This window comes from Sipha flava, unplaced genomic scaffold, assembly GCF_003268045.1.
Source record: "Sipha flava isolate LNK unplaced genomic scaffold, YSA_version1 333_pilon_pilon, whole genome shotgun sequence".
NCBI classification, from domain to species: Eukaryota; Metazoa; Arthropoda; class Insecta; order Hemiptera; family Aphididae; genus Sipha; species Sipha flava.
This window is the reverse complement of record NW_020273024.1, coordinates 731,206-757,945: the sequence shown is the minus strand read 5'-3', so window position 1 is coordinate 757,945 and position 26,740 is coordinate 731,206. Positions and strand designations below refer to the sequence as shown.

Below are 26,740 nucleotides of genomic sequence, written 5' to 3'. Positions count from 1 at the left end.
CTTGCAGACAAGGAGGAAAAAACTCAATAATTTTTCTCATTAATAAATTATCTATAATTATTTATTTTATTAAAATATAAAATAGAGATTTGGCTGATAGTCATTATTATAATAGTATAAAATGTTAAATATTATGTTATTTGAATTTAAAAATATTAATTGGTGACTCCTACTACAGAACATGTTAAAAAAAAAAGTTGAGTTACGATTTTGTTTTTTTTTTTTTCAATTAATTTATTAAAAAAATATTTTTTATAAATTTATTTAGCTCTGCTTTGTGATTGATCTGGTAAAAAAAAACAGTTTTCAATACTATTTATTTACATGATTCATGATAGCATTTAATACTTATTATATTATATTATCAGGTAAAGAAATATAAATACATTTTTTATCATAATTTTGGTTTAAAATCAAATACTATAAGAATATATATGTAATTAAACATTTTAAAATATTTATATGTTCTATATTAAGGTTAACAATATGTAATAATTTAAATTAAAAAGTTTATGGTATATAATAAAATAATGCTCGCTTATTTTATTATTTTTTATGGATTTTTCTCTGAAAGTTGCTTGGGTAATTATGTATTGAATGTGAATTATAGTTTTTTACATTGATAACATTTTTTAATTTTAATTTAATGTTATTCATTTTATTTGACATAAGAACCTCTAAACCAGTTATTGTTTGATTTTATCAATGCTGTTTCAATCTGATTTGTTTTTACTATGATAATGTAAAATATATGGTAATTATAATTTATTTTTTATTTATATTTTTAAATCATTTAATTATACCTATATACTAATGTTATATGTCTATCTTTAGCTCTTAATGAAATCATAGTTTTTATTGTTAGCTTTTATATTTATGAGTTGTACATAGAGTGTACGAAAATATGATTCTCATTCTATTTTAGTTAAAATATGTTTTTAAATATTTTTATTAGTTTATATAACCAGAGTATTTTTTTATATTCTTTCAATTTATAAATAGTGAACTAAAAAATTCTAAAAACATATTATACAATTTATAATAGATCGGTATTTTAATATTTCTGTTGAAATTATGAAATCATTTTGCGATAAATAGATGGTCTTCCATGTGTCCATTAATGTGTATGAAAGTGTTATAATAATAATAATAATAATTTAATAAAACTAAAGATTAATAACTGATATTTTTCTTTTATAATTCCAAGAATTCAGTCTTTAGTAATAGTGTAATGTGTTATTACAATCAACTGTATCAAATTAATCAATTATAGTACATCAAGTACCCAATCTTGTCTACATTGTTAATATAATGAAAATCAGATATTGGACTAAGTTATATTTATGTTTTGAGCATAATTTTGTATTAAACAGCAGTAAGACTAATTAAAATATACTACATATTTAAACATGGTTATTTTACATAAATTAAAACTTATTTTGTAAGATAGTGTTTACTTAATACATGCTGTACTAAATTCATCAGTTAGTCGGTTTGTTAAATAAGATTTTATAAAATTCATTTTTGGAAATAGTGACTCAGAAATAAATCGAAATAGATAATAGGCAAAGTTGTTAATGCTACTATATTGTGTCAAGTTAGTTTACTATGTTATCTACGTTCTTAACGAATCTATAATATAATTTTGTGAAAAATGTCAACAATAGTAAAAAGGTTTCAACATTGTGATATTGTAATTTATTATTAAATTAAAAAATATAATATTTATAATATTTAAAGGTTTTGTATGCGCTCAAAATATTCTTTTGTGACATCTCGGATTCACGTGCCATCTATTTGCGATCCCTACCATACCTAGAGTATACAAGCTTCCATCAAGTGTTCACAAATGCACACCATACATAAACCCATAATAGTAGGCAATAGTATTAATAATCGTCAACGTTGGACAACAAGTAAAGTGAGGAATATTCGTGATAAATTTACAAAATGTCTACTGACACATGACATTTTAGTTATTGGATTTAATTCATACTATTGCAAAGCCGCATCTAGACTAAGAAACATTTGTCCCCGACTTTGTCTCCAATGTCGGTGACAAAATGTTTCTTTAAACGACGCCAATAAAATTTAAAAACAAGCGCGTCCACACCAAAGCAACATATTTGTTACACATTTTAATCTTGGACAATATGTGGAACGTTAATGACGTGGCGATTGCTGCATGTGCTTGTGTAATTTTTTGTTTAGAAGCAAAAAAGGCTTCCAAAAAGAGATATTGGGTTCGTCTTAGTCTCTTAGTAAAGCAGAAATATAGTGGTAATGATTTAATGACTGATTTTAAACGTGATGACATTGGTCTATCTGGAGAATCGAGGTAAAATTATAATTTTTACAAATTAAAATATCAATTTATCTTTATAATTTATTAAAACTTAAACATTTTTAAATATTTTCTTATGTAGGTGTAATGGTATTTTTAAGAATTTTCTACGTATGTCAAGTGCAGATTTTGAATATTTAATAAATCTTGTGGGTAATCGAATAAGTAAAAAAAGACACAAATTATAGACAGGATATTCCAGTAAAAAAGAGATTGGCAATAACACTTCGATTCTTAGCAACTGGGGATTCATATCACAGTTTAATGTACGTTTTTAAAGTTTCAAAACAAAGTATTTCGGTAATTGTTCCAGAAGTATTGATTGATGCTTTAAAAAATTATTAAACGTAAATCAATTGAAATAAAAGTATAACCATGATAAATTATTAATGTGTTAAATAATAGATAATATGTATAATAATAATCATATTTTTATTAATTCAATTAAACTAAGAATCTTAATAATTTTTTTAAAACAACGTAACAAATGATAAAAAAAAAGGCAAATAATTTATAATAAATACTTACACAATTTGTTGAAAAACAATTTTTAACAAATAAATTTAAAATAAAAGAAATACATTTTACTAAATACAAAATTAGTACCTTAATGCATTTTAAATACATAAAAAATGTTTTTAATCAAATCATAATCATATTTTAGAGTTTTTCACTAAGCATAATGAACAATACCTACTTATGAATAGATGCATAACTTTTTTTTTAATTTCACAAAATTAATAAATATTAACAAAATAATTAAACATATACTCTATTGATAAAAGTTTATTTAATAATTAACATTTTAATATTTCATCCATACTACTTTCTTCGCTCATTGTAGGCGTCGGAGCATTATAGCTTAAGCTTGAACTTGCTGAAGATGTGCATTCACTGTTTTTATATATATTTTTAAGTGGCACACATTGAGGATGATTATAGTTGAATGTTTGCAATGATTGTGAATAAAGCATATTAAAGTTATATTGCTGAGGAGGATTGTTATACATTCCTAACTCTGCATCATACAAAATATTGTTGATCAGATGTTGTACTGTGCTTTTAGAGTAGTCTATTGGTAATTTTCTTATTTTACAAGCGACAATTTCCCCAAAAACATTATATTCATCTCCATTTTCTTGACTTTTGACCATTGAACTCATAACTTCATATGCTTCTTCGGCCATTTCATTTTTTTTCTTTTTATAATTTTTTTTCTTATTGTTACCTTTGGCGGTGTGAATATTTCGCCAGAAATTGAAGTTGTATCACTAGAATATTCTTGCTCTTGATTTTCAAAAATTTTTATCGATGTTCGTTTCCATTGCTCTACATTCTTCGGTAGAGCTTTCATTTATGACCTGTTAATAAAAATTATAAATAACTATACATTTTTAAAATTTAAATTTAATTATGTTTTTTGTAAATAGTATTTATTTAAGTTGTAAAAAATAAATTGGTAAATGTATATATTAAATGTGTGCAATCATATAATAGTGGCGAAAAACTTCGGAAATAAAATATATGTTAAATATGAGGATAACATTTTAAATATTTTAATTTATTTGTTTAATCTATTTCATGTAATTTTCATTTTGAAAATATTTTAATATTACGCCAAATAATGAGTATGAAAATATTTATTCAATTATGATTTAATATAAAATAGTGAAATATTGTAAAAATATTATTTTTAAGATGCCAATGACAAAGGAAGAATGACAGCTCATTGCCCATGATTTCAACCAGAAATGGAATTGCCCTTTTTGTCTCGGCTCAATGGACGGCAAGCACATTATGTTACAAGCGCCAATAAATACTGGGAGTGAATTTATTAATTATAAAGGTTTTTTTAGTATTGTATTTTTTGCTGTTGTCGATGCTCATTACAATTTTACATACGTATAAGTTGGATGCCAGGGTCGAATATCTGATGGTGGCGTGTTCGCCAATACTACAATCAAAAAACTTTTAGAAGAACAAAAATTAAATTTACCTAATGTAATGAACTTTCCTGGAAGAAATAAGTTAGTACCATATGTTATTATTGTTGATGATGCTTTTCCTTTGAAAGAAAATATTATGAAACCGTATCCTGGTACGCTAGGTAAAAGTTCAAAAAAAAGGATATTGAACTACCGATTAAGTAGGGCTCGAAGAGTAGTTGAAAATTCATTTGGTATCATATCAGCAGTATTTAGAGTGTTTCGAAAACCTTTACTTTTAGAACCAGAAAAAGCAAAACTAATAACTTTAGCATGCACACATTTGTACAACTTTTTGAGAAAAAATAGTACATCTAGATCAAACTATACACCATTGGGTAGTTTTGATCAAGAAGATTTGGAAGGAGGTATGACAATTCCAGGTAATTGGAGAAAAGATAAATTTAATTTAACATCTATAACCGGTTCGAACGGTCCGCCAACGGTATGTTTTTTCGTCGTAACAAGATATTTTTCACTTCCGTAATTTACATACATTCGACCTCAGGCGACGCATTTACAATCGTATTCGCTTTTCTCTTTTGTCAACAAGATTGAAGTGTAATGAATTTATTTGTATAAAAAGTATTTTATTACATTATCGGGACACCGGGACGCCATACTCAAAACCGGTACTATCCCTGCCAAATCGGGACGTATGGGTAACCCTACCTAATTCATTCTGTTTATTTCAAATAATTAATGCACCAAAACTTATTTGATAATAATAATTAATCCTGTTTAAAATGTTTACTCCAATTTTTTTTGTATGAGGGCAAACTACTTATATAATTTTATATGTGGCCCGCGGGATCGTAATGTATTTCCAAAGTAACCCGCAAGATAATTTGGGTTTGCCACCCCTGATCTAAAACTTACAAACAATGGGGCTTACTAGTTTCTTGGTAGAAGACGCTTTACTAGCCAAAAATACCTTGCTTATTAATTTTGAACGAGAATGTATCAAATTATTAATACAGCTAATATTGTTTATTAATTAGTGCAGATCTTAACCATTATTATTTTTAAATTAACAACTAAACATGCGTTAAAGTTATAATGATAAGTGATAACATTAATCACTGACAAAAAAATTAAAACATTATTAATGACTTTTCCAGAATGAAAACTAAAAAAACCTATGTAAATATTAAAATCATTACAATCATTTATAAACATTTTTGTATTAATTAAATGTTTTTCTCATATACATTTTTACTCAATAAAAACTAACAGATTATTATACATTTGAATCAGTTTTTTTTTTTTTAATTAACAGAAATGGAAAAATAATTGGATATTAGATATCGAGAAAAAATGTATATTTTATAATGTAATATTTAATTATGTAGAAGTTATTTTCTTCTGGATAGGAGCGAAAATTAAATTTTGCATAAGGGCAAAAAATTTCTAAATCCACCACTGTCCATCCATATATCTTATCCGATCATGGAGTATTATTTGAATAAGGAGTTATGCCATTTTTTCAATTGCATTTAATAATTAATAATGTACTTATGTAATTATGTACTCTATAGCCTTTGATTAAAAGAACTTTTTAAATTTTTTATTGATTTTTTCCCGATAGTAATATTATTGATGAATTATTAACTAAATTCTCATATTACATAGATTAATAAGTTTTATGTGACTTATTTTTAAAGTTATATAGTCTACTCTTAATAATCCAACTCAGCAGTCATTTATAGCAATTTAAATATTACATCGAGTAACAACCTGATATTAATTACCAGAGCATTTACCTAGTATTACGTCATTTTTTCATAATAATATTACATAGTACTATGTAATATATATATAATATGTACATAATACTATGTATATGTATACTGTATGGCGATTGACACTTCCTACAATATACATTATACATATTACATATATTTCATTATACATTGTATTCAAATGATTCAATGTGGCAACGCAATTGTTAGTTATTAATAGTACCACGTATAGAAAATTCGACGGTTGTTCATTATTAAAATAATGTTTTAGCTATAGAACGTATTGATACAGCCTTTGTGTTGAAGTATTTAACTTTATTTATGTGTTAACGCTATAGTTCATAATTTTAATTAAAACTGCAAAATATGTCAATTCATTGTTACTCTCCTACAACAGTTTCTAAACATAAAAAAGATTGCGATGCTTGGATCAGTATTCATGGAAACGTATATGATGTAACTAATTTCATTACAGTGGTAAGTGTTATTAATTGGAAATATTAAAATTATAACAACACTTTAATTTCTAGATGTAAAATTATGTAAATCAATTAACTTGTATATTTGATTGTTTAGAAAATAACCAAAAAAATTGTAAAATTACCTTAAATACATAAAATGATAACTGAATTAATTTTTGAACCCTTTTAAAGGTCATGTAAAGATGTTTAGGTAATAATAATCAAAATCAGAAAATTTAATTTTCAAAACTTAAAATCCCCTATAATTTTTCATTTTTCATAAACTATTATGTTTGGAGGCAAATCTATTTAGGCCTGATTTATAGCCTATATTTATTTATAATATTTATACAAATATTTTGACTTAGTATTTTAAGGACATTTTCACAAAATTTTAGTTATATGACATTATATGAATATGAGAACATTGCAATGTGCCATTTGGGTATAGGATTTTCTAACGTCATCAAAATATGTATAGGCTTGGAACCTTTATGATTTTTTCGGTTTCGGTTCCAATTAGGTTCTTCAAAAAAAAAAAAAAAAAATCGGTAACGGTTTCGGTTCTAATTCTTAAAAATTATATAATTAAGGTTCTAGTTCTGATATTGGTTAATACCGGTATTTAAAGGGTTATTTTTTTTCAAAAATCATAAAAAATCTATTATAAACATCATACATATTATCTAAAATTATAAAATCAAACTATAGCAGTCTTATTAGGTTAAAGGGCTTACCTAATAAGTTTAATATTTTGTTTTAAAAAAATCCAAAACAAATTTTAAAAAATAGCGTTGACTCGTGTTGTATGGAGTATTTTTACTAACATATGACAAAATCGAATTACCATGTAATAAAATACCATGTATTTATATAAATGAAAATGATTACATTAAGACAGCATATGTAAAATCTACAAGTTGTATACAACGTTTATTCAAATAATCAATGTAAGTTTACAATTTGGTGAAATACCATAAAATAAGGTCTATGGGGTTGTTCTAACACCCATATCACCCCCATAAATACGCTCCTAATAACAATTATCGAATAATTCTATAAGGCAAATGTAAATTCCCCTAAAAAATTAAATAGTAAATTGCCCTAATAGTAAACTCCCCTAAAAAAAATTTGCTACAGTATTACACTAACGTAAACTCCTCTAAAAAAATTAGAACCATTTAGCGTAACCCAGAGAACACCACGTGGAGGTGGTTCTAGTTATCCTCCAAAAATATTTGTATTTCTAACTACATATATATATTTCTTTATTCATATTTTATTATTAGAAAAATTCATTTTTATCGTTATACTATTAAAATTATTAAAGTTGATTTTATTATGTTGATTATTTTTTGATGGAGTAATAATATGAAACGGTTTTTATATAATGAAATATAGTAATTTTTTGTTCTTTATAATTTTCTATTAGCTGGTTTAATAATTGTTTACGTCTTTTTAACTTACAATTATTGCAACTATTTGGTTTGTGTATGCTTTGTAATTTCATGTGAATTTCTGATTGAATATTTTTTAGTGTATCAATAAACATAAAAATATTTGGATGGCTATGGTTAAAATTTGATTTAAAATGAGCATGGAATGATTCACAAGCATTTGTGGATTTTGTTAATTCGGAAGATGCTTCTGCCCAGACTGTAGGTGAAAAAATTGCTCCTTCACCAATAAATGTATTTTTTAAATAATCATAAAATGCATCCAACGGTCATCGTTTGGTTTAGTGTTGTACAAGTCAAAACTAAAACATTTTTCAACATCTTCTGGGTTTAAAAATATCAATCCAAAACAGTGTTTTAGCCATTTACTAATTTCTGATTCGTCATTTTTGTATTCCGTCGTGAGCCCAAATCTTTGAATTGCACGCCACCATGCCTGCGATAAATGAAAACGACAACTATTTAATTTAATTCCGGGCCATTGTAACATGCAAGCATTTCTTAATCCTTTCTCAAAATCAGTTACAGTTTTATTTGGTTTGAACTCACTACCAATTTCGTTACATAGTTCATTTATTGTTTGAAAATATTGTTTATAAGTTGATTCATTTTTATCTTTCAATAAACAAAATATTAAAGGAACATAATGACCATTTAAATAATCATGGAAAGTTAAGAATTGGTAAAAAAAATTTAGCACAGAAATCAAATGTTCCATCAAGATAAACAATTTCGGCTTGACAAAAAGCTCCTAAATTTGATTTACATGAAAAAATTATTAAATTATCTAGTATATTATTTATTAATACAAAATTTTCGTCTTGGATTGTTTTTATATTAAGTTGTTCAATAGCTTGGTGGATAGAGTTCCTATTTGTTGATAAAGGAGGTAAAATATTACGGCGTGCATTGTATGCGTTTATTTTAACATATTTTAAGTCAGTAATTTCTAATTTACTAGTTAACTGGTCATTTAAACATTGAATTAAAACTTAACTTGGTTTATCGTGAGGATTATCAGATGCTTTTCTTTTTACCGATGCAGACAGCTGTTGACGCTGCATCATTTGTTCACTGCAAGATTCGTGCTTATGACATTCATTACTTGATGATATTGGTGGTTCTAAAATTTTTATAAAAGCTGGACATTTCTTAACACAACAACGCCACTTCTTTTCTCCAGTTTGAATCAATGTACGTTCAAAATAATATTTATACATTTTATACAAAATTAATGAACGACCACGTTCACTGGTAATAAATTGAATTTCTTACATACCTATACTTATTAATTAATAAATAAAAATAAATAATAAATAAATATTTTATGTTAAAATATCACACGAAACACAAACGATGTTATACATTTATTATTGAATCATATATTTCAAGTAACGACAATCATAGATGAACTAGAAGTTGAATTAAGAATTATCACAATTCACAGTGTGCATCATGCGTCGTACACGTGACAACACAAATATTACTAAGCACTAATACTAATCATTAAGTGGTTACACGTTTTCAGTGCAACCGCGAGTAGAGTAGAGTCGTGGAGGGGGTAGCTACTTGTCGTTAGTAAATAGAACGGCGTTCTATTCACTCGCATCCCGGTTTTACTAATTCTAAGCACTATTTTTTCTGTTTACACGCAATGTGTAAGTGTGAGTGACAAGTACTAATGATAAGTGCTACGCATCGTTTAAACCCGGCAATATATAAAATAGAAATAAAACTGGAATCGAAAAAAACCGAAAAATTATCTTCAGAAAAATATCGGTTCCGGTTCCCGTTTCGCTTCCTATAAAAATCAAAAAACGGTTCCGGTAAGGTTCCAGTTCCAATATTTTCAAAAGGTTTCGGTTAAAATACCGATATTTTTAATTTCGGTTCTAAGCCCTGATAGTGATACATACGAGAATATTGTATATATTAGATGATATTCCTCCATAGGCGTGCTCAGGGGATCCTGGTGTATCTGGATACACCCCAAAATATTGTAAATGGGACCCTATAACTTAAATTTAAGGATAAGGACCTATATTTTAACTGATATTGATCGAAATAAATGTAATTTATTCTAAAATATTTGGTAAAAATATTATTAATATATTATAATTTATTAAATATACCTACTCGTTTTGTTAAGGCCCAAAAGCATCGTAGCAACCCCTTTGAATACAGGTCTGCGGCGCCTATGGACTCCTCATTAGTTAAATTGAATATTTGAAAATATCTGAAGTATATTTAATACAAATAAAATTTAACTATGAAAATAATGGTTTAAACAATTATTATATACGATTCTAGCATCCAGGTGGCGAAGAAGTTCTCATTGAAGCAGCTGGGACAGATGCAACAGAATGTTTCGATAGCATAGGACACTCGGATGAAGCATTCAAGTTGATGAATGATTTAAAAATAGGGAAGCTATCGCCAAAAGATGAAGTAATTTTTCATATTTTTACTATAGGTTATATTTTATACCCTTAAATATAAATCATTATTCTCTCATTAAGGTAAAAAATATATTATTCTCATTGGCCAATGATGAAATTAATTTAAATTTATATGGTTTGTGAGTTTAACAGCAGTATTTTAGTATTCAAAAAGTAAATAAATAAGTTTTTAGTAGGTAGTTAACGTCCTAGGTGAACGCGATTTTGCGAGCGGCCAAGCGAACGGGCGACGCGATATTCAACGCGCGCGAGCGAGTGTCCTGACTGCGGGCGGACGATTTGTAGTTTTATTAATTAAAATACACAAATAAATTAATTGAAGTATTCAAAAATAGTACTAGTCGCCCGCGTCAGAAACAAAAATATTTGTTTTGACGCGAGCGATAATATTTTAATCGCCTGCCCGCCCGCTTGTTTAACTTCTAGATAGGACATTCCATAAATTAAATCTATTTTGAATTTTATCGCGTCGCCCGCCCGCTCACCCGCTCGCAAAATCGCGTTCACCTAGGACGCACCGTTACGGTGACATTAAAGACATTAAAAATATCACGAAGACAGTTTTTTAATCTCACTATTAATAATTACATATAATTTGTTACTCTATTAATTGAATATGATGAATTTGAAATAATACATGATTTATTACAATAAATAATGAACATGAATGCTATAAATAAATTATACAATACATACAATATTGTTAGTAAATAATTTTTATATTTAAAAATACCTTATCTCAGAAATTGGTATAAAATCTATTTTCAAATATTTTAAATAAATCATTTGTTCATTAATACCTATTAATTTTAACTAAAATAGATTTTTTTGACAGTATTGGAAATATAATGTATTTATATCATAGGCGTGCGCACGGGGTATGCAGGGTATGCCGCTGCATAGTCTGCGGCTTCATGCGAGGGGTCCATATTTATTATTAAGTTAAGAAACATTAAATTTAATTACCGCCACAGGAAATTTAAATCAATTAAAGCTTGATAGTAATGCTATTTCAATGTTGAAGGAAAAATTTAATTTGAATACTACATTTGAGTCTGAAATTAAGCTCATTACAAATATGTCTGATAGAACTTCTATTAGAGGGTCATCAACTAAAACAATTGTAGTATGGCTGAATTGGTTATTAAAAAAACAACCGGAAAACAATATTTTCAAACTTCAATAAAGCTTTAACACAATTTGCAACAATACCTGTGACAAGCTGCTCGTGTGAGAGGGACTTTTCCAAATTGTCTATTGTGAAGTCTAAACTTAGAAACACTATGTTACAAGAACATCTTGATTCACTGATGTTAATATTTATCGAACAAAAGATGGCATCAGAAATCAATATTGAAGATGTAATAGATGAATTCAAAGCATGTGTGCCGATAAAAAGAAGACTTGAACTTTAGATTTTAAGTACTCTCCATAAAATAACAACATTATAAATATGTTAAAATTATTCAAAAGCATTCAATATAGTACATACTTGATCTTAAATAAATAATAAATTTTTTTTTAATAAATATAAATCAAATTTCAAACTACTTATTTCTACAGTGCATTTTTTAATATTCTACTGTAAAACTATGTGTGATTTTAGATTCTAAGGGAAGTAAAGAAGCTACGTAGTATATATGCAAAAACTTAGATTGTGACTTGAATCTTATATGCGTTAAAAGAAAATGCAAATAAATTAAGGGCAGATTAGAAAATTTATTTGTGAGGGGCCCTATATTTCTTATTGCATAACCTGCGAATAAAGTCTGCGCACGCCTATGATTTATATAATAAGATTACTGCAATAGCGTAATTGGGGATTAGGAAAATAAATATATTTGTAACAATTACAATTTTACTACATATTAGTCGACAGGTGAAATGTAAAATGCAAGATTTTAAACTTCAACTTACTATTCTTTTTCTTATTTTTTGTATATCTTGTAATAATATTTTACATTTAATCTTAATTTCTCTATTGATGTTATATAATTATATAATTTATGTTTATTAATTTCATTTGTCTATTCGTAAGTCGTTTATCAATAGTATTTGTTGCGTAGAGGTTTGATATTTACCATTTAATTTAGGGTGACCATATGTAAAAAAAAAATACAGGCACATATATATATTGCTTTTTAATTGCGAAAAAAAATAATTTTTAATTACACTATATAGTATTAAATGCATGTACTTTACTTTTTTAAAAAACTTATTAATTCATTTTGATACCGATTGTTTAGACATGTTTTCACTATTTGATTTTTCATATTTTTCTGAAGAAGTAATTAGTTTTAATAATTGTGGATGTTCTAAAAGAAATATATGAAATTCTGTACATGAAACATTTTTAAAATGTTGTTCTACGATTATTATCGATCTAATTGTGTCCACAAGAAATCGATTTTTCTATCTGTCCATAAAATATTTGTAATTTAAAATACTCTTTCTACCGACGCGTTAGTTCCGGGAATAGCCATCGAATGCTCTAAAATAACCGTAAAATATTTAATTGGAATGTCATTTTTTTCTAGACTTTTATGTATTTCACACCACCTATCTTCGGCTTTTGAACCATTTTTCCTGTTTTGAAAATTAACCTTCATAACATTTATCACATAATTATATTCATCAAAAAGTTCAACTTCATCGAATTTCAATGTTGGATTATTCTAAATAATATATTACCAACTTTCTTGAATGTCAATTCAAATTGGAAAATCTAGTACTTGAATCCAACGAAAAACTTTTAGTAATTCAAAGTGATATCCCCATTTTTCCATAACGGTCAATCCGATAACTCAGATAAGCTCTGATAATTCGTAGATATTCTGCCCATACTGATAAATTCAAACAATCACAAGATAATAATTATAATCATTATTCATTACTTTAGTAAGTTTTGTTTTCAAATTAATTTCGTTTGATCAAAAAAACAGGACAAAAAGTGTCCAGAAAAAAGTTTATTAGGACAACAGGACACAATACTGAAATAAAGAAATAAAGGACAATACTGTAAAAAACAGGACGTATGGTCACCCTAATTTAATTCAAACTCAAAATAATAAAATAATGAACGAATAACATTTGAAATACCCATTGGCTATTATTTAATTCTGTATGATTTTTCAAAATTAAGTTCATGCATATTGAAGAAAATACGATATCATAAAAATAATTAAGTACGAATAAAGTTATAAGAGGGAAGATGTGACTTTTAAATTTCCTCTTCTTCCACAATTACACCACGATATTATAATATTAGATTACTATACAAGTAATAATCAAACTAAGTATTAATTAATAACATTACAACGAATGGCAGACGGTCAATACTTAAAACTTACTCAAGTCCGTTAATAATTTAATAATAGCTCAAACATTATATTCTAATAAAAATATAAATTACAAGTTTATATCACAGGTAAAATACAATTATTTGACTGAAACGTCAATTAGTCATTGTTTGAGATAGACTTTTATGACTTTATAAGCGTAATTAAAAAGCATCTTAGTCCTTGAGACGAAATATTCCATTACTATTATTAAATACATAGATACTTATTTGTAATCAAGTAAATTAATTATTACCTACATTTATTGAATTTAAACCTTCAAATAAATATAATTCGCCTATACGATGAGGATATACCTATAGGTAAATTGTTTTAAACACCAACATTTCAGTGGTCGTATATATTTGATCGATTTGTAATTTATACAAGGTATAGTTAGTTATTAAATAACGATATTACCAATTTATCGATTAGTGGTGTATAGATAAGGGAATAATATTGGTGTACGAATATTTGTAATCTATGAATATCACTGCATCGAACAATACCAATTTTGTCAGTTTTCGTTTCGTAGTCTATTTGTGAGCGTCGTTTAAATTTACCTCTAATGTAGGTACCTGTTGAATGTCATAATCATAACGGGCGAGAAAATTGAACAACAAATTGATTTAAAGATTTCCGGCTCACAGTACCTTATTTGCTAGGCGATTTCTAGCTAAAAATCGAACTCCAGTGTTTCAACACCCCCTCATATTTATCAAATCCCGCTACATGTGACTTTTGGCTCTTTCTAAAACTAAAAAGTGTGTTGAAGAGCTAAAATTTCGAGTCGGTTGAAGCTGTAAAAACAAAAGTTTTTTTAAAAAAAAAAAGACGGAAGTACTAAAGATATTGCAAGAAAAGGATTTCCAACACTGTTTCAACCAACAAAAATTAAAATGGAATGATATGGTAAACTAGGGAGTAAATAGAAGGTGGAAAATGTTAAGCCAATGAAAAGTATTAATAAAAAGTTTTTACAAACAAAATCTATTTGCACCTTATACATTAAACATTAAACATATCTATACTCAAATTTATGTTTGTTAATATTTAAATATATCTTAATATTTGCTGCAATTTGAAAATAAAATCTAAAGAAGATCGTAATTACAAAAAATTTATTTTATATAATATTAATAAATATTCAAATTTCGAAGTAAAAAGTCTTTAGATTATAAGCAATATTTAAATATTAATACAATAAGTTTATAAACTAATATTAATCATTGTAATTCATTAAATTTTTATTATAGATATCTGTAGACTATGTTTAATAACAATTATATATATGATATTAAGTCGAAATTTCCCTTTATATTTTTTAAATTCTAGGTCAAGACGTATGAACTTGTTTATTTTATGAATATTTATAAAAAAACATATTCTAAAAACTAGTTATTATCTTGTAGAGGAACTTATTAGAACAATGTTCTTACTTCAGTTTCATAGAAATTATTCTCTTATTATACATAATTATTATTTTTTTTTTTATTGAAAAACAAATAACAAACTGTATAAAAATTGTTTAATAAACAAATTTGTTATTTATAAAAAAAATAAAATAACATGAGTAATGTGTTGAGGAAGAAACTCATTGATAACATATTTTGCTAATTTAATAGACTTTACCGTCGCTTCCCAAACGGCTCTCGTCAAAAAAAGTTTTACGAATAGGTCAATACCCAAACGGCTACCGTCGAAAAAGGTTTTATGAACAGGTAAATTTCCAAACGGTACACGGTTAAATTGGTATACCGATTTCAGGTTGATATACCGATATAATGTGTACTGGTATAGTGTGTACCGTTATATATACTTCAAATTAATTTTCAAGGTTGCTGAGATACTAACCGAAATACAATCCGAAACGCAAATTAAAGCACAAAGTCATGTAAATACACCAAAACCGACAATAAAACAGGAGCTAATTGAAAATATTGTTTAAGAATTTTCATCAAATAAAATAACTAGCATACATTATATAAAAAAAATGTGCGTCAAAAATTTACCTATAGTATAATTTTTTTTATATTTTTTTACGATTTTGTATATTTTTAAAACTTTTTTTAACATTTAATTCAAAAAATTTAATTTTTATAATTTACTTAGAATATAACCTTAAAAAACAACAATACATTTTTAACCTCACCTCTTTTGAGACATTCCTAAGTCTGTATGAAGTGGGAAGGAATTTGTGTTGTAAAAAACCGAAGCCGTTTGGGAATTTACCTGATTGTAAAATCTTTTTCAACAGGAGCTGTTTGAGAATTAACCTGCTCGTAAAACCTTTTTCGACGGGAGCCGTTTGAGAATTAATCTTTTTAAAAAACGAGAGCCGTTTAGGAAAAACGGGAGTCGAATGGGCTATGCCCATCTCTATACCATTTTTGTTTTAATCAGTGTGGCCGATTTTTTAGGAGGATAACTATAGACATATGGGATATTAGAAATTTATTTATAATTAACTACTTTTATTAGTTATACTTTAATACCTATCTATCTATCTATCTATCTATATATCTATCTGTCTATCTATCTATACTATGTATAAAATTGTGAGGGTTTTTCTTAGACCGCGCTAACCGAGAAAACTACTGAACCGATTTGGCTGAAATTTTTTTTGGCTGAAACCTGACACTCTGCTGAAGGTTTTAATACCACTTTTGTCAGTAAAAAAGTTCATAAAAGTTCATAAAAAATTAAAAACAATTGTACCTATATTGTGCGTGTACCTATATTATCAATCCGAGATTGATTATTTAAATATTAAAGTGCTTCAAATTAGACGAATGACTATATTATGTCCTAAGTGCCATGCAAAAAAATGGAAAGATAAAACCCATGGACTTGCTGCGCTGACGGTAAATTTGTTTTACACCAATTTGAGGATCTTCCAGACCTAATTAAAAGTTTAATTGATAATTCTCACCCTCTATCAAAACATTTCTTTGATAATTCTAGACAGCATAATACTCTGTTTCAAATGACATTGTTTGGAGCAAACGAAATAGCTGAAGGGAACTTCATGCCCTCTTTTAAAATTCAGGGTCAAGTGCATCATTTAATAGGTAGTTTATTACCCGAAATTGGAAATAATGCTAAATTTTTACAAATATATTTTATGTCAGAGTGGGATCAAATATCTATTCGAACAAATATGATTCCAAATTTAAAAAGAGGTCTCATTGAATCATTGCAAACAGTTTTGCGTGAAAATAATCACTTCATACAGAGCTTCAGATCTAATCTGGAGTCGAGGTCTTTTGATGAGTTGCAAAACTTTAAGTTAATTATTCATGCTGACAGAGTTCCTCAAGATGAACACAGAGGTCAATATAATGCACCTACCATCGATGAAGTAGCTGTATTATTAGTTAATGAAGATAAAGGTCCCAGAGATATAGTTCTGCACGGTCGGAGTGGACACTTGAGTCGAGTTTCCGAAATGAATAGATCTTATGATGCACTGTAATATTCATTGATGTATACTAGAGGCGAAGACGGTTATCACATTAATATATTACAGAAAAATAACCAAAATCGAACAAAAACTGTCTTCTGTATGCAATTTTATTCTTATAGGTTTATGGTTAGAGAAACAAGTCTAAATCATCTATATTATTACAAAATATTATTCAACCAATTCGCCGTAGATATGATGGCAAAAATGATTTCTGAAAGGTGTAATAATAAGTTTATGGGTGGCATAACATTTGTTTTCTCTGGTGATTTCCGTCAAACCTTACCAGTAATCCCTAAAGGTACTCGAGCTGATGTCGTTAATGCTTGCTTAAAATCTTCCCATATATGGAACTATGTTGAAAAACTTTATTTGCGAACAAACATGAGAGTTTATTTATGCGGAGGGAACGATATTTTTCCAGCACAGTTGTTGAAAATTGGAAATGGAACTTTAGAAAATGAAAGTTGTAACATTTCTGTCAATCACACGATTGGACGGGTGGTCAATAACGTGGAAGAGTTAATTTCTACAGTTTATCCTGACATTTTTAATCTATCCAATAAATCTTATCAGTGGTTATGTGAAAGAGCTATTATCTCTCCGAGAAATGTAACAGCAGGAGAAATTAATGATATCATCCTTCTAAAATTCAATGGACACTCACGTAAATATCTATCTATTGATACAGTTACATCAACAGATGATGCTATTCATTATCCACAAGAATTTCTCAATTCTCTTTCTCCTTCGGGATTTCCTCCTTATAAGCTAAAATTAAAAATTGGTGCTCCAATTACATTATTACGTAATATTTAACCACCGAACTTATGTAACGGTACAAGGTTACAAATAAAATCGTTGCGAAATAATATTATAGAAGTCGTAATTCTTACAGGGCCATCGAAAGGAGAAATTACATTTATTCCAAGAATTCCCATGATTCCCTCTGACTTGCCGTTTTCTTTCAAACGGCTTCAATTCCCGGTTAAAGTTTCTTTTGCCATTACCATAAACAAAGCGCAAGGTCAAACATTCAAGTACGTTGGCGTAGATCTTCGTACAGAATGCTTTTCACATGGGCCATTATACGTGGCATTTTCTGGAACTGGGGACCCGAATCATCTTATGATTTTAATTTCAACAGGAAATACAACAAAAAACATCATATACTCAGAAGTCTTATAAAATTCTTATTTTAATTCTTTTTTTTTCTTCATCAACTTCAATCAAATTCTTTATCAACCATAAATTATTTCTTTTTTATCTGTATTTATTTTTATCATTTATAACGCTAGAAAAATTTCAATCCGTTTTCATTAACCGTTTTTTTATATTTACTTGCCGATCACATTAAACAATAATATTTGATTATAAAATTCTACATATCATGGTCCGAAGGCAAAATAAACAACCAATCACGGGCGAAGCTGTGACGGGTCGGAAGGTATCTATATAAAATAATTGAAGTATTATTTTAATATATTGGTATTGATTGCATACTAATCAAATCTAATGTTGATTGCTGACATTCTGGGTTTATGGAGGGGAGGTAAGGGGAAACAGTCTCCTTACCAATAGATTCTTACGACAAATGTATGTACAAAAATATCGATTATATACCTGAATGTTGCTGTATCGTCCTTGTAGATGCAATTTAAATTGGTTGCTATGGAATGTGAGCAGTAAGTACCTAATTTGTATTTACTTCGACTCTGTTATAAATACGATTCAATAATAATTAATTCCCGTCAATTTCGAAAACTATCGCCTTCATTGTACTTGGTTATATAAAGCGTCATTGATATTAATCTTATTATATATTATAGTATACTAATGTATACTTATTATTAATAAGTTATTAATAAGTATACTAATGTATACTTATTATTAATAATTTATTAATAACCGCAGAATGTTACTATAAAAAACAGTTTGATAAGAAAAAACTATTAAATGTTGTTACACAATGCGTCTTGGCGTTTAATACAAAATAATTACCTATGAGTAAAATGTCAAAAACAATCTCATAATAAGCGTAAAACAGAAATTGATTATCAGTAACTGCTTAGGTTAGGTTATAACGTCATTACAGGCTCGGGACTTAAAGCATTTGCTTATATTTATGGATTGAATTAAAATGTAGCAGAGTGCAATAAAAGTGTATGTCAATTTATAACACGTACAATTATAAAATTTGAAAGTGCCTTTTTTTGCTTTTTTTAGCAAATTAAAAAAAAATGCTTATTTCCAGTTTTTCTGATTATTTTTGCTTATTTGACCAGTTATTGTACGTTTTCAAAGTTTTTTTCTGCAAAGTCGTTTTTGATAGAATTACAATTAAAAATAATTCTTATCTTATCTACGTCGTCACGTAGTTAGTCGCAACCAATATGTTCCAATGCTGAAAATAGAACTGAGTGTCTAACGTCATACCGATCAAAAACAGAGACAACAGTTTACATTTTATTTTTCAGAAAAATTCCTTAGAAAATCCATAAAATCCTTAAAGTCTTGAAGTGAAGATTTATTTTTATTTTGTTTGATTTTTTAGTTAAAATTTTATATATATATTTATTTTTTTTTTTTGGAATAAATATTTTTGCTTAATTTTAAATTTTTTAAATACTTATTTTAGTGCTTATAATGATGTTTTTAAGCACTTATTTTAATGATTTTAAGTGCTATAAGTTCCGAGCCCTGGTCATCATCAATATAATGTCATCACAGATTTCTATACTGTTGACTATTACCCAGTGCTGCAAAGTATTTAAGTAAAAGTATTCAAATGCTTTTTTAATTATTGAATAATTTTTTAAATACTTTTTTTTCTATTAAATACTTATTTGTATTGAATACTTTGTTTTTTTTCTTGGGATATTTTATTTTTTATTCAAAATATTTGGTTGAAAAAATATTATTGTCAACTACAATATAATAATTGAATAAAACTTTTATTGAATATTCTGTATTTCTGTGTTAGCCGTATTTAGTATGGGTGAAGCAACCATGATCAAATAAAGAAGCTCTATGATTGATGAAAATGTTGAAAACATTATGTTTTTAAAATGTAATAGACATTTATTTAATAAATAAATAAAATAAAAATTATTATAAACCTACTATGTGTTTATATTACATTAATTAGAACCTACTTAAAAAAACAAAAAATTTTAAAAAGATATTCAAAATACTTTTTTAAATTATTTGAGTAGTATCTAAAAAATTTGAAAAAAAATATATTTGAGTAAATACTCAAATACTTTTTAAAAGTATTCTTTACAGCACTGCTGGTACCGACGTTTTAGTAATTAATTAATCTTCTAGACCAGTGGTTCTCAGACTTTTATACAATGTGGTCCTCTTAATTTAATGTATAACTGTTATGACTCCCAATGTTCTAAGATATAGTCATTTTTTACCATTAAAATCATTAAAATAATAGGTAATTTTTGGTTTTCACTATATACTAGAGTAAAATAATTTTATTCACTAATATACCCCTCCCCATTTTATAAAAACGGCCGTTGCATGACAGCATTGTTCTGGACTTCTGGTAGGTAGTGCTAGTAACAAATAATTATCATTATGACAACGTAGTAAACACGATGAAAAATGCGGAAAACTATGAAAGTCAAGGACAACGAGTGATCGTTACTTGCCTTGCATGGACAGTCATAGGATGGTCAATGCATTAATGGTACAAAAAAAAAAAAAAAAATAGTAATTATTGTACGGTATCTATATTTTTGATGTACCTGAAGTTGTACACGGTGTTTTCCATTTGTGATGGTACAAAACAACTTTTTAAGTACTACATCGTAATATAATTACCTAATATTATTATAAATATTATACATTATTATTATTCGTCTCGTTGGTTGAACTAAAAAATAATCTATAAAATACAAATTCAATCCATGATATTGTGCATGACTACACAAGTGTGTTTACGTGAACCTACACAATATACCACTTGTAATCGTATATTAATTTATGAACCTTGAAGAAAATAATCCATAATTTTAAGCAATACTCTCATACGTGGCTACTAAAATACAAATGTTTTTTAACTGATAGCCGCTATCGTATTCGTTAACGAACACCACTGTAATTAATAAATAATAAATACATATGTATAATTAGGCTTGCTATAAGTCTTAACTTGACAGGGACATTTCCGATTTTACGGCATGTTCCGGTGTCCCGGCCGGTCATTCAGTTTGTCCCGGTTAATATAAGCTGAGTGGAGATAATTATTAACATCGTATTATTTAATAATAAAATAGAACAATATCGAGATACATGAAAAAAGACGCTTCTTTTTGTTTCTAAATGAGCAATATATAAAAAAAAGAAGAATTTTCAATACGATGTCCCGGTTTATGGATTTTAAAATCTGGCAACCCTAAGAAAACAGGTACTCATTTACTGCGATACAATTTCGTACACCGACAAGCAATAGGTTTGCTATTTTTGATGGCGATGAATCTCTACCCCAACATTTTTTATTTGTTATTTTTTCAAACATGATATTCGACAATGATATCAAAAATTATTTTTTCCACGTCTACTTTTTTTTTCTTTTATCAATTTCCATGATAAAATCATTATCGCGTAAGCATTCGCCGATTCGCTAACAGTCATTCCGGACAGACAACCAGCCGAAACCTCAGCCGTGCACCGCGTACTGACGACTACTCTTCGACCGTAATTGCTAGCGGTTTCTCACTCCCACCCTTTCCTGGTGTGTCGGTTACTATACCTAACACACTGGTTGGTCGTCGTGTCTATTTCTGTTGATTGTGCGAGTTCATAAATTTTTCGTATTGCAATATCACGGCTATTGATAGTCGGCCGTACGCGTGTGTCTCACGGTCTACTCGTCATTGAACGTTCATCTGAAATCTAACTACGTTGCGGTAATAATATCAGTTGTTATCGGTTTTTTTTCTTGTACCGTTACTGTGAATATTTTGTCCGGTCGTGTAATAAATATATTTGTTCACGATGAGCGAAAAAGAAGTGAAAAAATACTCGATGGCCGAGGTCCGGGAACAGGCTGACGCGAAAAATCCATGGATGGTGATCAACGACAGCATTTACGACGTTAAAGAATTTCTTAACGATGTATGTCCGTCGTAAACCGAACGCCGTCCACTCCGGGCGTGATCTCATGTGGGCTGATGATTTAACGGTTTCGTTTTTTTCCCCCCGTGTTTTTAGCATCCTGGCGGCGAAGAAGTTCTGTTGGAACAAGCTGGAAAAGATGCGACTGAAGAATTTGAGGATGTAGGACACTCGAGCGATGCGCGTGAACTCATGCAGAAATACAAAATTGGAGAACTCGTGGAAGTAAGTCTGGACTTTAAAGAAATATTGAAATAAATAATGATGTCTCATTAAATACATCAAATACAGTATATTATATTCATTTTTCATATTTTCCACGTAATAACTTTCAAGGATAACTATACATTTAATGATATTCTTATGCTGTTTTTCTATCTGATACACGGCATGATTTATTTACAATGTAATTAGTAGTCAAATATGATTTTAAGTTAATGTTATTTTGATCTTTGGATTACTTTATTATTAAGATTTCTATAATTTATTAATGCTACTTTACAGATATTCATCTATTGTTTAGATTTATATTAATATGGAATAAATACATTTATTTTCTTATCTATTAAAGTAGTATTTGTAATATTTCTATTGAAATTTTAGGTTATGTGACTTGCCTATCGATTTCTTTAATTTATCTGAATATTACTACTTCAGAAATTATTTATTATACTTATCAATAGGATGATGTAATATAAAGTTGTGCAATGGTTTCAACCAATAATAATTTGGCTGTTTTTAATTTAAATATTGTTTATATTTCTCTTATTGTTATATGATTAAATATACAAAGAAGGTACCAAAATATTATTGTATTAGACTATAAATATTTTTACTTTTATTACAAATTAAAAAAATTACATATGTTTACCTTTATCTTAATAATTTTTAAATATTAAATTTTTTTAAAGTTGATTTATATTTAATTAAATTGATGTAATAGATAGTTATTTATATAAAATAAATAAATAAAATTTCTGTTGCCATCTATCTTATAAAGCTTAAATTATAATAATTTTTATTTATTTCAAACTTTGTATTCAATTACAGGAAGACAAAAAAAGAAATAAAAAACCAGTGAACAAACCAAAACCTGCTTCTTCAAGTGAATCTGGAGATGATTTTAGGTTAGTAAAATATGTAATCAAATCAAAGTTAAGTATAGGCATTATTTTTTTTATTTTTATTAGTATATCATTTTATATTTTTAAATACAAATGACATATTTGATATTTTTATACAAAAATATTTTAAAGTAATATCAGTATTACAATTCAGTATTATTTTAGATTTTAAATAAAGCAAGGAATGTTTAGTTTAATCATTTTTAAATAATTATTTGAATTTTCATATAATTTACTACTTATTAAACAAATAAATAGTTTTTTTAATTACTAATTTTGATTTATTACTTATTTAATTACACATTTGCACTTATTCCTATTAAGCATTTTTGTTATAAATCTTCAAACTGCGTTTTATATTTGTATCTAATCTTTATACTAAAAGTGACTAATTAGTTTTATGAAGTGTATGCTAATAAAATTATACAGTTATGAATTAAATTTAAACATTATATCAGTCTTGTTCAATATTAAACATTAATTAAGAGGTAGAATATATTACACTTCTAACATAAGTGTTAATAAAGACATTTCCTGTGATATTGTTGTAACCACCAGCTTAGTTATTATTACTTAATATTTATTAATTCATAATTATTTATGTTTTAATAATTAATTTATTGAGATCAATTACTTGTCCTTTATTACTGTTTTTTTTTTCAAACAATATGTAAGCAGAGAACATATAGGATATGAAATATATTAAAAACCTTGTATAGATCTAATTTTTTTTATGTATAATTATATTTTGTTTTGTTAAAATAATAAATTCTACAATATGTAAAGTTAAAATACATAATAATTAAAATATATTGATTGCTTGAATAGATATAAAACATGACATTTACAATTATTAAATTATAATTTAGTATATAGATTAATTCATAATATAATTTCATTATTAATATTTTATAAAATAAAAATTTTTTGTCATAATTCAAGTACAAATTTAATTGTATTATGACAATTCAGTATTGTTATCCTTGAAACTTCTTATCTAATAGCTTATGTAAAATTATAATTTTCAAGAAAGTTTGAAACTTAAGAAAATCTAATTTTTAATATTTACCATGTCTAATTATTGATTTAATATGATATTAATTTTTAAATCAATATATTCTTTTTTTATGCTTCAAATCAAAAATTTGTATTTAAATCATTCTGAGATTTAATATAATGTAAATAGACATACACAGATTTATATATATGTATATTACATAATTAAATATTATTTTAATATTTTAAGCATTTAAAGCATTTAAAGAAGATAATATATTTATATAATTCATGGCTTTTTTTTATTAATTATAAGATAATACTTTTTAAAAATATTAATTAAAAAACGTAATTGTATTTAATAATTTATTAGTGAAACAAAAGTTATATTATTTAATTAATAAAATTATTTTTACTTGAATCTTATTTTTAATGTACTGTTTATTATATAACACAAATAATAAGTACATTATTGTGTGAAATAACATATTTTTTATAAGTTTATTATTTTTTTTTAGCATTTGGAAATCGTGGTTGCTGCCTTTGACGCTGGGAGTGTTCGCCATCTTCGTTTACCGATACTTTATTGCTTCTTAAAGGGTCCAATTAAAAAAAAATATATTATTAAGTTATTATTATCAACTCTGGTTGAACTCATTGTCTTTAAATCCCCATTGTGTATTTTATCAATGACCATTGATTAAACTGCATTCCATTCTGTATTTACTATTTAAACAATGTTACCTTCTTTTAAACAACTTAAAACAATATTTGTTTATTTTAGAAAATATTAAACCTAGGTATTATATTTCATATGCCAGATAAATAATAAATAAATTGGTTAGATCGTGGTAGAAATGAGTGATTCTTGAAATTTAATTTTATTAATATTTTTACTATATATATTAATAAACAAAGTTTTATTAAATATTATAATAATAAAGATCTATACCTAATTTAAATAATTGCATTTTATAATTTTAATGATGGCTATTCTTTTAACCAAAAAAAAAAAAAAAAGTTATATCATTAATATTATTATTTGTTTTTGTTTATTTTATAATATATAAATCATCTACTCAATAAATACAAATCCAAATTATAATAACTATGTGGTCAAAGACAAATTGCCCTATAATATATTTAAAACAAATTCAGTATACATTTAGTAGATTATTAATATGTGTTAAAGTACATATTTATGATGTTATATTGATGATAATGTCTTTTTCTTTTTTTTTATGGCCTTTTAGACCACACATCCAAACATAACTGCTATCATCCATAGGCGCAACTAAAGTCCAAATATTGGGGGTGCTGAAATTGCGTAGCTTACACTAATTCTCACACACACCCCCCAAGTACCATTTATCAATTTAATCACTATATGTACCACAACAACATACATACACTAATATTTTAATTAATAAATATTAACAAGCCTAACCTATATTATTTTATTTAGGTCATACAGTACTAAAAATACACAAATGAAAAATAATATTATACAATATATAAGATATAATATTCACACTAGTATTATCTTGCGATGACTAGTGGAATATTTTTTAAGTATTTCTGATGATGTAATTAACTAATAGTCATAAACAATTAATCTTTTTGATAAAAGCATCAAATAAAAATAACTACTTAAAATAAGAAAAACACTATTTTTATATATTTTTTCAATTATCAAATTTCTAACTGGGGGGTGCTAAATTAGAGCCTAAGGGTGCTCTAGCACCCTCTAGTTGAGCCTATGCCTCCATCCTTCGCGATTTTGGCCAACATATGCCAATTTTCATATGGGTAGAAGTACTTTTTGACACAATCCTCCCATCGGATTCAGGGTCTTTTCTTCCTTGGATTCTCTTGTAAAACTGTCGTCTTTATCATTGCATTAGGTTCAAGTGCACTTGCAGGATAAAATCCAACCAAGGACAAGATTAAAATTCTAAAGGCCAAAACAATGTGTACCTAAAAATATATGAGAATAAAATCTAATACCATAGAAATCGGTACTCGGGAGAATTTATAGTTATAAGCGATATGCAGTCATGTGTAAACATTGTAAACTTATAAACACATTCAAGATTATCTAAAAATATAATAAATTTTACTAAACTTCATAAATGGATTTCTATAATATTATGTTATAATTAATATGTGTAGTATTAAATTAACAATAGTTATGAAACAAAAATTCTTTGTAGGGGCAATGGCCCCTTTGCCCCTCCTGCA

The 26,740-nt window shown here is 26.8% G+C and overlaps 2 protein-coding genes across 5 annotated transcripts; one reads left to right on the top strand and one right to left on the bottom strand.

Annotated features, from left to right (window-relative positions):
* Positions 1–3,042: 3,042 nt before the first annotated feature.
* LOC112687157 lies at positions 3,043–9,255 on the bottom strand. Of its 3 annotated transcripts, none has more exons than XM_025559731.1 (3): positions 8,987–9,255; positions 8,000–8,425; positions 3,043–3,705 (listed from the first exon to the last, which is right to left on the bottom strand). In XM_025559731.1, exon 3 carries the CDS (start codon positions 3,529–3,531, stop codon positions 3,142–3,144), a length of 390 nt encoding a protein of 129 aa, XP_025415516.1. In that variant the 5' UTR covers positions 3,532–3,705; positions 8,000–8,425; positions 8,987–9,255; the 3' UTR covers positions 3,043–3,141. The 3 variants fall into 3 exon arrangements, with proteins under 3 accessions (XP_025415516.1, XP_025415517.1, XP_025415518.1); XM_025559732.1 differs by having other exon boundaries at positions 9,027–9,255; XM_025559733.1 differs by lacking the exon at positions 8,000–8,425 and having other exon boundaries at positions 3,632–3,705; positions 8,986–9,255.
* Positions 6,335–25,221, top strand: LOC112687156 (cytochrome b5). 2 transcript variants are annotated; one of them, XM_025559729.1, is made up of 5 exons: positions 6,335–6,548; positions 10,300–10,437; positions 22,476–22,604; positions 23,430–23,506; positions 25,018–25,221. In XM_025559729.1, the coding sequence occupies exons 1-5, from the start codon at positions 6,438–6,440 to the stop codon at positions 25,094–25,096; spliced, it is 534 nt and encodes a 177-aa protein (XP_025415514.1). In that variant the 5' UTR covers positions 6,335–6,437; the 3' UTR covers positions 25,097–25,221. The 2 variants fall into 2 exon arrangements, with proteins under 2 accessions (XP_025415514.1, XP_025415515.1); XM_025559730.1 differs by lacking the exons at positions 6,335–6,548; positions 10,300–10,437 and adding an exon at positions 21,882–22,379.
* Positions 25,222–26,740: the final 1,519 nt, after the last annotated feature.

Coding starts and splice junctions, on each gene's coding strand:
- LOC112687157 (XM_025559731.1), bottom strand. CDS start 3,531: ATGGCCGAAGAAGCATATGAAGTTATGAGTTCAATGGTCAAAAGTCAA.
- LOC112687156 (XM_025559729.1), top strand. CDS start 6,438: ATGTCAATTCATTGTTACTCTCCTACAACAGTTTCTAAACATAAAAAA. Junction 10,438..22,475: donor AGCTATCGCCAAAAGATGAA/GTAATTTTTCAT, acceptor CCGTGTTTTTAG/CATCCTGGCGGCGAAGAAGT. Junction 22,605..23,429: donor AAATTGGAGAACTCGTGGAA/GTAAGTCTGGAC, acceptor ATTCAATTACAG/GAAGACAAAAAAAGAAATAA.